Genomic DNA, 12,135 nt, shown 5'->3' with positions numbered 1-12,135 from the left:
GGAGGCCGGCTGTCCTGCCTCTCGCGAGACACAGCTGCGCGGACGGTACTTGAAGAGGAGGGGAGAGGGAGAGGGAGAAGGGAAGGAGGGGGCCGCCGGAGCAGCGGTGGGTGCAGCGGCCGCGGCTGGAACAGCGGCGGGAACAGCGGCGGCAGCCTCCGCAGCAGCGGCGGCGGCGGCTCCCGTGGGTGAAGGCAGCGGGGTGGGGGTGGTGGTTTTTTTCGGGTTGCGTTGCGGCTGGGCAGGGGTGTCAGCGCCCGCCCCGTGCCTGGCTCGCCCGGGCTGCCCCCAGCCTGACACCTCTCCCCTGCCGCCTTAGCCTCCCCGTTGTTTTGGTGCTGCTTTGCAAAGCCTGGCCAGGTTCATGCTTTGGAGGCAGTCCCAGCCCCAGAGCAGCCTCAGCAGCTGCAGCCGCCGCTCGGTGCGCTGGGCGGGCTGCGCAGCCCTTGCTGATGCTGTCGGAGGGAAGGTACGGGAGCGATGGGGAGCCCGCTGGCCAGCCCCTGCAGCAGCTTCGCGCCGTCCGCAGCCGGCAGTCGGAGAAGCCAGGCTGGGGGGGGGGGGGACGGACACGGGACGGGGCTCCGCCGGGCTGCAGCCTGGGCGGCTGGGGAAGGGACAGGCTGCGCAGTGGCCGGGCGCTGGGGTAGGGCGAGCGGAGGAGCTGCGCATGGCGCGCTGGGCAGATGGGGCTGGAGGTGGTGTGGGGAATGGCCGAGGTCTCGCTCCGTGTCACTGAAAACCCCTCTTCTCCCCTCCCCTCCCCTCCCCTGCGTTCTCCTCTTGCAGCTGATCGGGAGTCGGTCGGCTGGGACCTGCGGACTTAGGCGGCTGGGGAGGAAGGAGAAGCCACTTGCAGCGCCCCGAGCCCCGGCGAGCCGGAGAAGGGAGGCGGCGCGATGCGGCTGGGTAGGCTGCTGAAGTTCGCCCTGGGATTTACAGTGCTTTTATCTTCCTATACGAGCGAAGGTGCTGAAGGGAATTTGGAGGCTGATAGCGTGAAGGAAACCAGAGCCAGTAGAGCCAAGAGGAGAGGACAAGGAGGAGGCGGAGGAGGGCACGATGCGCTCAAAGGGTAATTGGATTGGGGGGGACTACGGGGTGTTCGTACATAACAGAACCTGGTGCACCTTAAAGCTAGACGGGGAATTGCTGTGAAGTGGCGCCATCCTCGGGACTTGTTAGTGTTTTCGCAGCGCCTAGTTCCCCCAGTGGGTTTCAGCGAAAGGGAGGTCAGACGTCCGAGAGTTTGGGACACGTTCGATTGTTACAGTAGAAGAAAAGCCCCTGTTATTACCCAGCCTGGTGAGACCTAGTGCAGTTAGGATGGTACTTTCCTTGGCGCCGCTGAAGTTGAAAGGAGGCAAGATCTGGCTGTCTCTGTTCTCTTATGTTTGGGGTGGATTATACTCCCCCCAAATCAAGCTCCGGAGTGTGGGGTAGTGGTTCCTATTGATCTGCAATATCCTGCCCTCGCCTATTAAATACAGTAAAAGGGTGTGATCGTGCTGACAAAAGCAAGGAAAGCCCAAGCTAAGGCTGTGGCCGAGATCCCTGCTGCTCTGTCCTTAGCTGGTCTTAGACATACCATGTGCACTACATTACACGCAGTGCACAACAGGACTGGTAAGGACAAGTTTTCGGCCTGATTCTGCATTCCCTGTGTGCCCAAAACTTCCAGGAACTTTAGTGGGAGATTTGGATGAACCAGGATTGTACAATCCAGTCTTTGCTTTTTTGATAACTGTTAATTTGAATTCATATTAAAGATTATTATATTTTAATGTTTTGTTGTTTGTTAATTTAACTTCTAGAAAAGAAAATAGAAAAACCTCCACTCCCATTTTAAAGAATAATTAGGGCCAGTCCATCATTCCTTGTTCACACAGGACTCCCATTGTTTGCCTAAAAAAGAATGCCCATAACTCCTGCCCTTTCAGATCAATTTTATGGGCTGTCATGCCTATCTAGACCATTTTGTAATATGTATCATTGCTCATTTGGTACCATTGTGGTCTGATGTATAAAATATGTACCGTTCTCACAATGCCATTCTTCTGGAGCTATTAATATCTAGTATTAGTAGCTACATTGGCATATGCCCGAAGTACTCCTAAGTGTAATAAAATCATGGTGAAATGTCATGGTGCAGTCTTAGTAGTTTATTTTCAATATTAAAGATTTCAACCTGTAAAACAAAATATCTTTAAAAATGCTGAAACAACACATTTCAAAACTTAATTGTTTTGTTAAATGGGAAACCTCAAAATAATACCTCATCCCTGTATGGGTGTGTAATGTGGATTCCTGCCCCATCACCAGGGCAAAATTCTCAACGGTTGAAAATAGAGTTTATATGAATGTTCTGATACAAGCCTAGCTATATCGATATTAGCAGGCACCACAAATGAGCTGAATTCGCAGTCTTTAATCTTGCCAATATTTCTCTTGAAATCAGTGGGAGTTCTGCTTGAATGAGAAGTGCAAGATTGGGCCTTATATTTTTTCCTTATTTCATTATTTGCCTAATAAGGAAACTTTACAGTTTTATTCTCAGAGGGTTAGATACATGGAATTCATTCTTTTGCCAAATTATGCATATAATGATCATGACGTATATCTATATGTAAGTGTGCAATGTGGTAATTTTATAGTTCCTTGAGTGAGGAGGTGTCTCAAGTTACTTTATCCTTTCTGGGCATCATCTTGCAAAAAAGCATAGTCAAGTGATCAGTGTTTACTCATCCAAATAGTCTCAACAACCTGGGTTTGCATGGTCAGACCCTCTTGTTTTACTTCCAGGTGTCTTGTCAACAGAGAGAGAGCTGGGCAGTGCACATTCTGGCACTTCTTACTTGGGCAAAACTGCTGTTGATGGCAAGACTTGCAAGCAAAGATTGCAAAGATAATTGTAAATAATAAAAGCACTCAAAGGGTTAGAGAATTACTTTTCAGACAGATAATTACTATTTGTACTATGACTTTCAACCGTTTTTTCCCCCCTTTGCATAATTTGGGTTCTGAATTAAAGTATCAAGTTGAAAAACACTATTACTTAATCATGGGGCCAAATTCTGCCTTCTGTGTTGTCTTCAGTGGGAGTTGCATGTGTGCATTGGAAGACACAATTGCTTTGCTGAAAATAACCATCATTGTCTTTTTGTGGGTTGTTTAGAAAGTAATAGAAAAGAACAAACAGTTGAAATCAACAGCTTTTTCAAAGATGATATTGCAAGTGCTGATTACTGCTGAAAACTGAAGAAATAGCACAACTGTCTAGTCCTGTGATTTGCTTCATGAGTTAGACATCTTTTATTTATAAAATATGTTGCAGCAATTGCATAAGAAATATTTGTGCGTGAGTTGATGTGTTTTAGACAACACGAGAGTTTAGAGTTAACAGCAACATTAGTTTTAGACATTCCATTTGACCATGGCTTGGTTAATTATTTGGAATATTACAATTCTGATTTAGTGTCCTGGAAAGCAGATACTTAACAAGCTTATAGCATTTTGCCAAAGGTTCTGATCCAGAAAAACACAAAACAAATCATTAGTTCATTCAGTCGTTATTAGTCCCTTTTTTGCACCTCATACTTAAGGCCAACAGTAAAAAGTGACCAAATTGTTTAAGAAGTTGGAAATCTTTTCTTCTGTTAGCCATATAAACATCCTTATCATTGTTATGAAAAGTCCTGTTGGACATTTCCAATTTGGAAAACACAGACATTCTTTGGTGTGGCAGTCTAACGTACAAAATGAGTTTCTTAAAAAGAGCTGTCATTTTAAGAGACAGGGCTGGGGTTAAGTCTGTGGAAATCCATATGGAAAATAGGCCCTGAGTATATAGGAATTGCAGGTACATTAGACAGAGAATCAGTGGTTGTTAAATAGACTTAAAACATGATTAGAAAATTCACTTGACTTAGGAGAAGACACATTCACATTATTTTTCTATTTGTCCATCAGTACAAATATCTTTGGAGCTCTGAGGATTATAATATAAATCATAATGGTAGACTTTGTTTTCGTGTTACTATAGTTCAGATAGCTCTTTTTTTGGGTGGAGGGAGAGTAAGTCTGAATCTGGTTTTACAGTGTTTTCTGCTATTGATTGTCAGTGCATGGACATGGGAGCCTCTTGCAAGATTTTCAGAGGAAAAAATTATAGTTAGTGTTTGGTTAAACTAACACTGAAAAGCATGTAGCTTTTAAAAATATTAAGATTCTATGGGCAGATGTTTGGTTTTATATGTAAAAGAATACAATTAGGGTTTATTGTTAATTTGTATCTAACTTCATACTAATTCTGTATTTTATTGCAAATTTAAAGTTGGTTATTTTCTTTCTCACTATCATTGTTTCATCAGTTATGCTGATGAGATGGCTGAAAGCTAGAAGAGGGCTTTAACTGGAGCAGATGCTCCTCTGTGTTAGCCTGAGCTTTAAGATTCAAGCCTGCTGCTTGTCCTGTAACTTAGAATTCTGACTCAACCATTATGCCATTGAGCAAATGGCATTTTAGCAAAAGCTGAATCCTTTGTGTTTTTAAATCAGTTCCTCTAATCTAACACGCATGTTTACATGCTAGTTTCATATTGTTATTAGTTGATCAGAAAACTATTATCAAGGTAGTAGCTGTTTTTTCAGAAAGTATCATTTGATTTTTCTGTGTCAGTTTCCCCATCCAAATACATAGGTCTGTTTACCAAGTTGCAGTATCTCTGGAATCCATTATGATTTACCCCATAGCATGTTTAAAATAATAAACACCTTATGTGCGTATAGATAGATCTTTCATCCAGAAGAGTCCCAAGAGCTTTAAAGACTGTTAGTATATTATATTGCAAGGGTCTTATCCTGTAACCATTGAACTCCTAAAACTCTCACTGTTGTCACTTGGAGTTTTGCCCAAGTAAGTACTGCAGGACTGGGCCTCCAATGGGAAACTTCCTAAATAATATACACTTGAAGAACATGATGTGTAAACTTAACCCTTGGATATAAAGTAAAAGTCAATTGTTTCTTGTGATCTGGTCCCTTTTGGACTTAATGGCAGAGATATGTTTTGTTTTGTTTTGTTATCTACATCGATTAGAATTTCTCCCCAAAATGAGGCAAAGACCTTGTAACTTTAAGAAAAAGTGGAACAGTTACAAAAAAAGATAAGTGGTTATTTGCTTCCTCTCAAAGTATAAGGTGGATGAGGGTAATACCTAGCTTAACAATCAGTTGAAACTGAAATTTTAAAATGACTAAGCTTTCTTTGAGGTAGCTGAACCATGAGATAACAGATTATTCTAAAGACCATAATTAAATAAATTCATACTAGAACTGCACGATTGTTTGGTTTTTTTTTAAATTGGAAATGATAGTGAATATTACAGAACAGAATAGTTGGCACTGATCTGATTCATGAAACTCTGAGTGAAACAAATGAAACTCTCCTACAGCAGATTATTATCCTTTTGGGATTAAATGTTGCTTGCCTTACTCCTGAAAGCAAGATGCACTGGTTTTACAGGGCCTAAATAAACTTGAATAAACCAGGCAGGATTTGGTCTTTCATTTGCATCACTGCTCACTGAAATAAAATAAGTCTTATAAATCTATAACATAATTCCAGTTTTCTAATATATAATTAAGGCTTCTGGTTTTCATTTAAAACCAATACTTGCCACTAAAAACCTGCTGAAGAAAAGCAGACTTACCGTACTGGTAAATATTGGTTTATACTGAAAACCTCAAACATTTTTCTTACCACTTCTGGCCTACACACCTCTGGCTGTTCATTTATGCCACACCCAGTCAGTGTCCGGCTCTGGTCCTGAGTTAAATTGAAAGCTGAAAACTTTGAATTGGGAACAAAGTGAAAAGAATGTAAATGCAGGGCAAAGTGGGTCTTTTGGCTTCAAAGATGTTTGCTAGTATATATCTCATGTAAATTGCAGCACTTAAGAGGGAACACCACCAACTTGAAATCTGGCCAATTAAAAAAATAAACAAACTGTTACTATATATATATTTTTTAATATACAATGTGATAGCAACCAGTCTGTGTTTGGTGGCTTACAAACACAGAGGAAGGCATAGTTCAAGTCCAATAGATCTTACAATTTAAAGCCAATATGTATGCTGGATTCCAGTACTAGCAGATCCTGAGGCAGAATTAAGGCCTTTGACAGTTAAAAGTAGTTTCAGGTACTACACTTGTCCCTGAGTCTACTTGCCATTGATGGTGGTTGTTACAATTACATTTTCCTGTACATGAATTGAGGTTTAATTCAGCTCAGAATGAAATGAGTGAAGAGATTTTTGGCTTAGTCCCTAATGCACATGTGGGTCCCCTCGTGCCTAAAAAACAAAGTATGATACCATTTGATAAAGGTGTGATGTGGGATTGGGGAAGCATATACAAAGCCCTGCACGAAAGCATGTGCAAGGTCTACCTTTGCTGTGGCTAGTGCTAACCAGTGCCAACACTTTCTGGAGCATGAAAATTTAAGAAAGCAAGAAATCGCATTTAATCCTTGATAATGCAGATGCCTTCCTCTGTGTGCTGTGTTTAATTAGTCTGTTGGTTTTTTTGATTAAAATATTTATTTTTCCGTGAATTTAGTGAAAGTTGTCTGATAGCCCTGGAGTCCTCTATTCACAGCCAGTAGTAGTGCAAGTATCCCCACGCCAATATGTCAGTCTTGTTCTGGAGCTTCTAGGGGTGAGAGAGTAATTCAGTCTCCAGGTCCATGAGGTCTTTGTGCTCTCCATTTATACTTCTAATTATTGTGGTGTGACCATCAGCTATCTATAAACTGGATCCGCAAGACACCCCAAAGATCCTGCTTTGTGATCTGTATTGGCAGATTCCTGGGCCTGTGTGGATCACAATTTAGGATCGGGGACCCATCCAAATAATTTCAGGCAGATCACTGAAAAGCAATCAAGTCCATACCATTAAGGGCTGTATTCCAACCAGCAAGTGACCCGGAGGCTATATATTCCATTACGAAACCCCTGAGCCACCCTGCTCCCCAGCATGTCTGTCTGTCTGTCTTCTATCAAAGGTAGATGTTTTAACCGGACTCTGAGACAAGGCACAAATTTCTTTTGACATGCTGGTTGTGTATTATTTGATAGTTGAGCCAGAAATTCTCAACTGAAAAAAATAAGTTATTCTATAGGTTATCAGTAATAAATCGTAACTAGAACAGAGAGAGTAAACAGACTATAGTAAACCGAATGCAGCACAGCTGCTCTGTGATACAGGGTGAAACATGGCTGTAACGTAAATATTGTAAAACTGGCTCCAGGCAATCAGGTGAAGCCTGATCACCAAGTACCACTTTGCCAGGAAGACACTTCGATGTGCAGATCAGGGTGAGATTTTTTTTTTGCCTGCTTAATTGACTGCACAGGATAGACCATGGCAGGCTGCCTAGCAGGCTGCAAGTTGGGGGTCACAACTGGCCATTGGACAGGGTATTTGATTGGACCACCTTCTGCCTGCCCAACAGGCTGGGGGTTTCATGATGTGTTGGCTAGCCCTGTAGCCTGGAAAGTGAAACACAGTAGTCTGTCATGGATTAGGAAAGATTATGTGCAAGGTTGGCTACATGTGACCAGGTGATTGGCAGGTCAGAAGTGGGGTCTGCTAGGATTTCAGTCAGGGCTAGATATGTAATGGGACTTGAATCTGTTTCCACGTGCCTGTTCCATTGCATCATTTTCCTGTGGGGATGTGTAGGGTGTATATATAGGGTGTTGGCTTTTCATGGTTTGGTATCCATGTGTGTGTTATGGCTTCTGATTTTGTATTGGTGTCTTTTTTATTTCCTGTATTGCCTTGCCCATAGGACTGTACCTTTTGATTTGTGTCCATCTGCAGACAGTTTATTTGCTGCAGTTTACCATGTTAGGTCAGATGGGCAGTGCTCACCCAAAGACGGGTGAGTGGTAACCAGTGTATAGAAACTGCATGCTTAGTTGGAATGGGGCTGAAGGAAGAGTAACAGTGGCAGAATAGAGTCTGATTGTAGTAATCTGCTTGGAAGTTGAAGGGAGGTGCACAGGTTGCAGGAGGGAAGAGTTTGGAGAACGCACCAGGAAGCCAGTCTGTGTGCACATGGCTGGAATTGTAGCTGAAGTTGCGGCACCTATGTTTATAGTTTTTAATAAAGACAGTCTAGTTTTAGAAACATGGAGGCCTCTCATTGTATTACCCAGCACGTGGTACATGAAATACTGATCATTCTTGGTTGGGGGCCAGTCTGCATGCTGCTTGCTAGATTCAGCTTGACTTCATGTGGTTGTCTCATTACCCAGGCAAAATACTCTGCGTGGGGCTGAACACACCTATTCCGGGTAGTTTGGACCTGTATTTGGGCTCGAGGACCCTGGCAATTTGATGTAGGCCTACGTCCTTATAAGCCTCTTTGGAGGAAGTAGGAGGGACATTTGGCTTGGGCTGCCTACCTGCCCTCTTACATTGGCTATTGTTGAATAAAGTTGCAGCCTTTGTTTTCTGCTCAGGTTGATTTGTCCCCTCATTGGCATGCTGCCATTCAGCAAAAGTGTTGCTTAGTTAGTACAAAGAGTGTCTTGTTTGTTATGACTTGTGTTCCATATTTAACTCTGTATGGACTTTAATGGGGTCATTTTGGACACATCTGTGCATTTAGATGCATCTGATTACTAGCACATTGACAACATGGGGACCTAACAAAAGCACTGTTGAACTGTATGCATAACAAAGCCAAAGAGAACTCCTTTCCATAGAAATGAATTGAGAAAAGACACATGGGCCATGTCCTACCACTGTTTGGAAAAACCCTCATAAGAACTAGTGAACTTCGACTCATAGAGGCCCCCAGGAATCATTCTGGGGTGGGGGAGTAATTTGTATTCCTCCCACACCAAGCTGGAAGTGGGATCTTCTTCCCCTAAACCTTTAGATATCTGAAGATCCATGAGGAACCCTGGACACACAGAGGTGGTTGAGACATGTAGGTGAGAGTCTCCTGCATAGAACATTTTTTTTTGTTTTGTTTTTGGTTTTTTGCTCGTCCCCATGTCTAAAGTGAACTGCGAAGTACCTTTCAATAGCTCTTCTTGAGAGCTCCAGCTCAGGCCAATTACTATGCTCTGTAATACCATTTGATGTCTTACAGGACATAAAACCTTAGGAGTAATATTCTCCCCTTGTTTGGTGGCTGGAAGTCACTTTGGGCCCATTCCTGGGTCAAACAGAATGGAATGCACCAAAGGTGAGAGATCCACCTGGATTGCACAGCTGCTGAGGCTAAACCACTTCTGAGGAGGAAGGAAGCACTCCCCAAATGAGTCCATATAATGTATATGTAGCCGCACATCCTTCCCCTGCCTCTTTTCCTAGGGCCACAAACTCATCTCAGAATGTCCTGTTTCATGTGGACCTCTTTGTTCTTGGATTCGGGAGGGAGGAGTGTGGAAAGCAGGTTCCTTTGTGACTGGACAGCAGTCTGCTAGAGAGAGATGCTGAATGGGAGCACGTGCCTCAAAGACAATGGGTTGATTGACAACTCCAAAGCTAAAGATGGTTGATTTCCCTTCCTGTGGCTGTTGGAGGTGGGATGGGTTTAGGGTGAACAGATGTCCTGATTTTATAGGGACAGTCCCGATTTTGGGGTCTTTTTTTCTTATATAGGCTCCTATTACCTCCCACCCCCTGTCCCGATTTTTCACACTTGCTGTGTGGTCACCCTCAATGGGCTAAAGTAGAGTGTCCACTAGCAGCAGCCCTTTCCCACTCCTCCATACCAAACATATTTAATTTACTTAAAAAACACAGGAACAGTATTGCTAACAGCAGGAACTCAAAAACCACAAGTCCTCTCACCCTTAGACTGGCCTAAAAATCACAGGGGTTGAGGAAGAAGTTCAGGCACATTTTCAAAGGCATGAACAGCAATTAGGTGCCTAGTTCCTATTAACTTTCAATGGCAGGGAGGTTCTCAAGGACCAGTTGTGCCTTTGAAAATCTCTCCCAAAATCATGCTGTGTGGGCCATCTGTCTGGATTTTGAGCTCCCCCTGCCTCTCCACTGCCCCCAACATGTTTTCAACTTGAAAATTCAACCTTCAGAGCATACGAAGTGTGTGCACACACATTCAGGTCCCCTTTCCCCTGTTCACCTGCTCCCTGACTTACTCCTTTCCCTTCCATTTCAGTGCCACCAACCCTTCCTGCCCCTCCTTGGCTGTCTCTCCCAGTCCCCCACTCTCCTGCCCCATGCCTCTCCGGCAACATCCTGCAGCTCCAATCCTCTGCCAGCTTCCAACAGGTGCTACCAGTCTCTAGCCTGCAGGGGTAGGGTGGATTCCCCTGGACTCTTTCCGCCAACCCCTCCCCCACACACACTCACCTTCATGCCCTGTGGTGGAGGTGAGACTACTGCTGCTGTCCTCAGAGAGAGGCTGCTCAGCTGTACTGTGCTTTGCCTGCTCTACTCAGAGTACGCAAGATGTGTGCAAGCAGCCTCTAGCGGCTGAAGCGGGAAACGCCATGCAAATCCCGCAAAATTCCTGAGCTGCTTCTGTTTCCTTGTGAGACTGTAAGAGACTCCCACAATTGACCCCAATCACTAGCAACCAAAGTGTGAATATTGGCAATGGTGCGGAAACCTTGACCTAGTCCCTCCCTCTCTCCCCGGCTGGACCTACATCAGGGTGACTACAGACATCTGCCTTGTCCCTAAAAGGTGAGGTGAGAGGAAGGATTTGAGGTATGCCGTCCCTTGAGCATGTCTATAGTTCTTGCTCATGGAATGCATGGGAGACCCTTCATTCCCTTTTATGGACCATGCTTGATTGGCCCAGGATGCCATTAGTTTCCATGGCATGCTGGGGCTCATGTGCCTCATACCACTGCATAAATTGGGTCTAGGGCTGGACCCACTGACATTAGCATGTAGAACAATGAGAGAATGTGCCTAAGAATTTTCCATTCTATGGCTAAGTGGTGAGAACAATGCATGGCTGTCAGGTCAGATGAATCTGTCCCTGCAAAATGATGACAGAAAGATTCCGTGAACCAGTGTAGCAGAGTCCCCATGATGTCAAATACCATCACCCAATTGCTGTATTTTAGTGGGCACAGTGTGATCGGAGCTGGGGTTTGCAGGATGTTCCTTGTTGCTGAAGGAAAGATCTTGTAGGTCATTTGAGCTCCTGACATGCGCATTGGCCTCAGGACTGCAGAGCCAAGGACACCCCTGGAGCTACTAAGTCTGTTCTTTCCTCAGCTGAACTGAGCCAAGATTCTGGGACAGTAGTACCGTCCTGTGAGAGTGAGGAGTAATTATCGTGTTAAACTCACTGCACGGCACAGACATACCACACTCTCACACTACAGGGGAAGAAAATCACACAGGATCTCTTATGACTGTCTGTGTCACACATACATGTGCATGAAACATGGCACAAGATTTTGGTGACATGGGGCAGATGCTTAATATCTTCTTTATGGGATAATAAGCACTGTGGCTGAGCACTCTGGTTGTTTGTACTGAGACCTGAATGCTTTCATGGATTTCTCTTCTACACTGCTGTTATAAGTTTTCAACACACTCTCCCTCTCCCCCCAGCCCCCAGGTGGACCAAGATCTTAGTTAGACAAAGCACAATGATAAAAATGTCTCATTTTGCTTGAGGATAATAATTGGCAAAACTAGTTTAATTAGCAGTGGGATGTGTGGAAAATCAGCTGTCATGGAAATACATGATTTTTAAAGCTCTAGTTCATTGCTTCACAGTTTTGTTGGAGTTGAGGGAGTAGGTTAAGCCTGGACTAAAACTTCAGGTCCAAGTCAACAGTCAGTGAAGCTACCCATCAGCTGTTAAATGGGCCCCACCGCAGGAAGCTGGGGAGCTCTGCACACAGATAGGCACACGCAGGTGTCTGCAAAGCCATTTTACAGTAACAGGTAATGTTATGATTATAGATGGCTTTAAACAGGGTAATAAGGCCAACCCTGCATACACTTAGAATTCTTCAGTGGAATTTACTGGCATATTGGATAAACTTTAACACATTGAACGAAATTTGTAAAGGCCAGGCATTTTTAACTGCATGTGTGAATGTGAACACTTAGCCAAAGAC

General features: G+C 44.0%; 1 protein-coding gene across 7 annotated transcripts in view; it reads left to right on the top strand.

Annotated features, from left to right (window-relative positions):
• Window positions 1–30: 30 nt before the first annotated feature.
• FBN1 (fibrillin 1) overlaps window positions 31–12,135 on the top strand; it is a 217,648-nt gene continuing 205,543 nt past the window's right edge. The window contains exons 1-2 of one of the 7 annotated variants that reach the window (XM_048867767.2): window positions 31–45; window positions 790–1,075. In XM_048867767.2, coding sequence (XP_048723724.1) covers window positions 900–1,075 — 176 coding nt within the window. In that variant the 5' untranslated portion in view covers window positions 31–45; window positions 790–899. Of the gene's footprint in view, window positions 46–79; window positions 189–335; window positions 470–789; window positions 1,076–12,135 lie in introns of those variants that run through there. The other 6 variants (XM_048867780.2, XM_048867769.2, XM_048867773.2 and 3 more) reach the window with 6 other exon arrangements.

Source organism: Caretta caretta, chromosome 10, assembly GCF_965140235.1.
Source record: "Caretta caretta isolate rCarCar2 chromosome 10, rCarCar1.hap1, whole genome shotgun sequence".
Lineage (NCBI taxonomy): Eukaryota > Metazoa > Chordata > Testudines > Cheloniidae > Caretta > Caretta caretta.
This window is presented reverse-complemented; position numbering and strand designations above follow the sequence as displayed.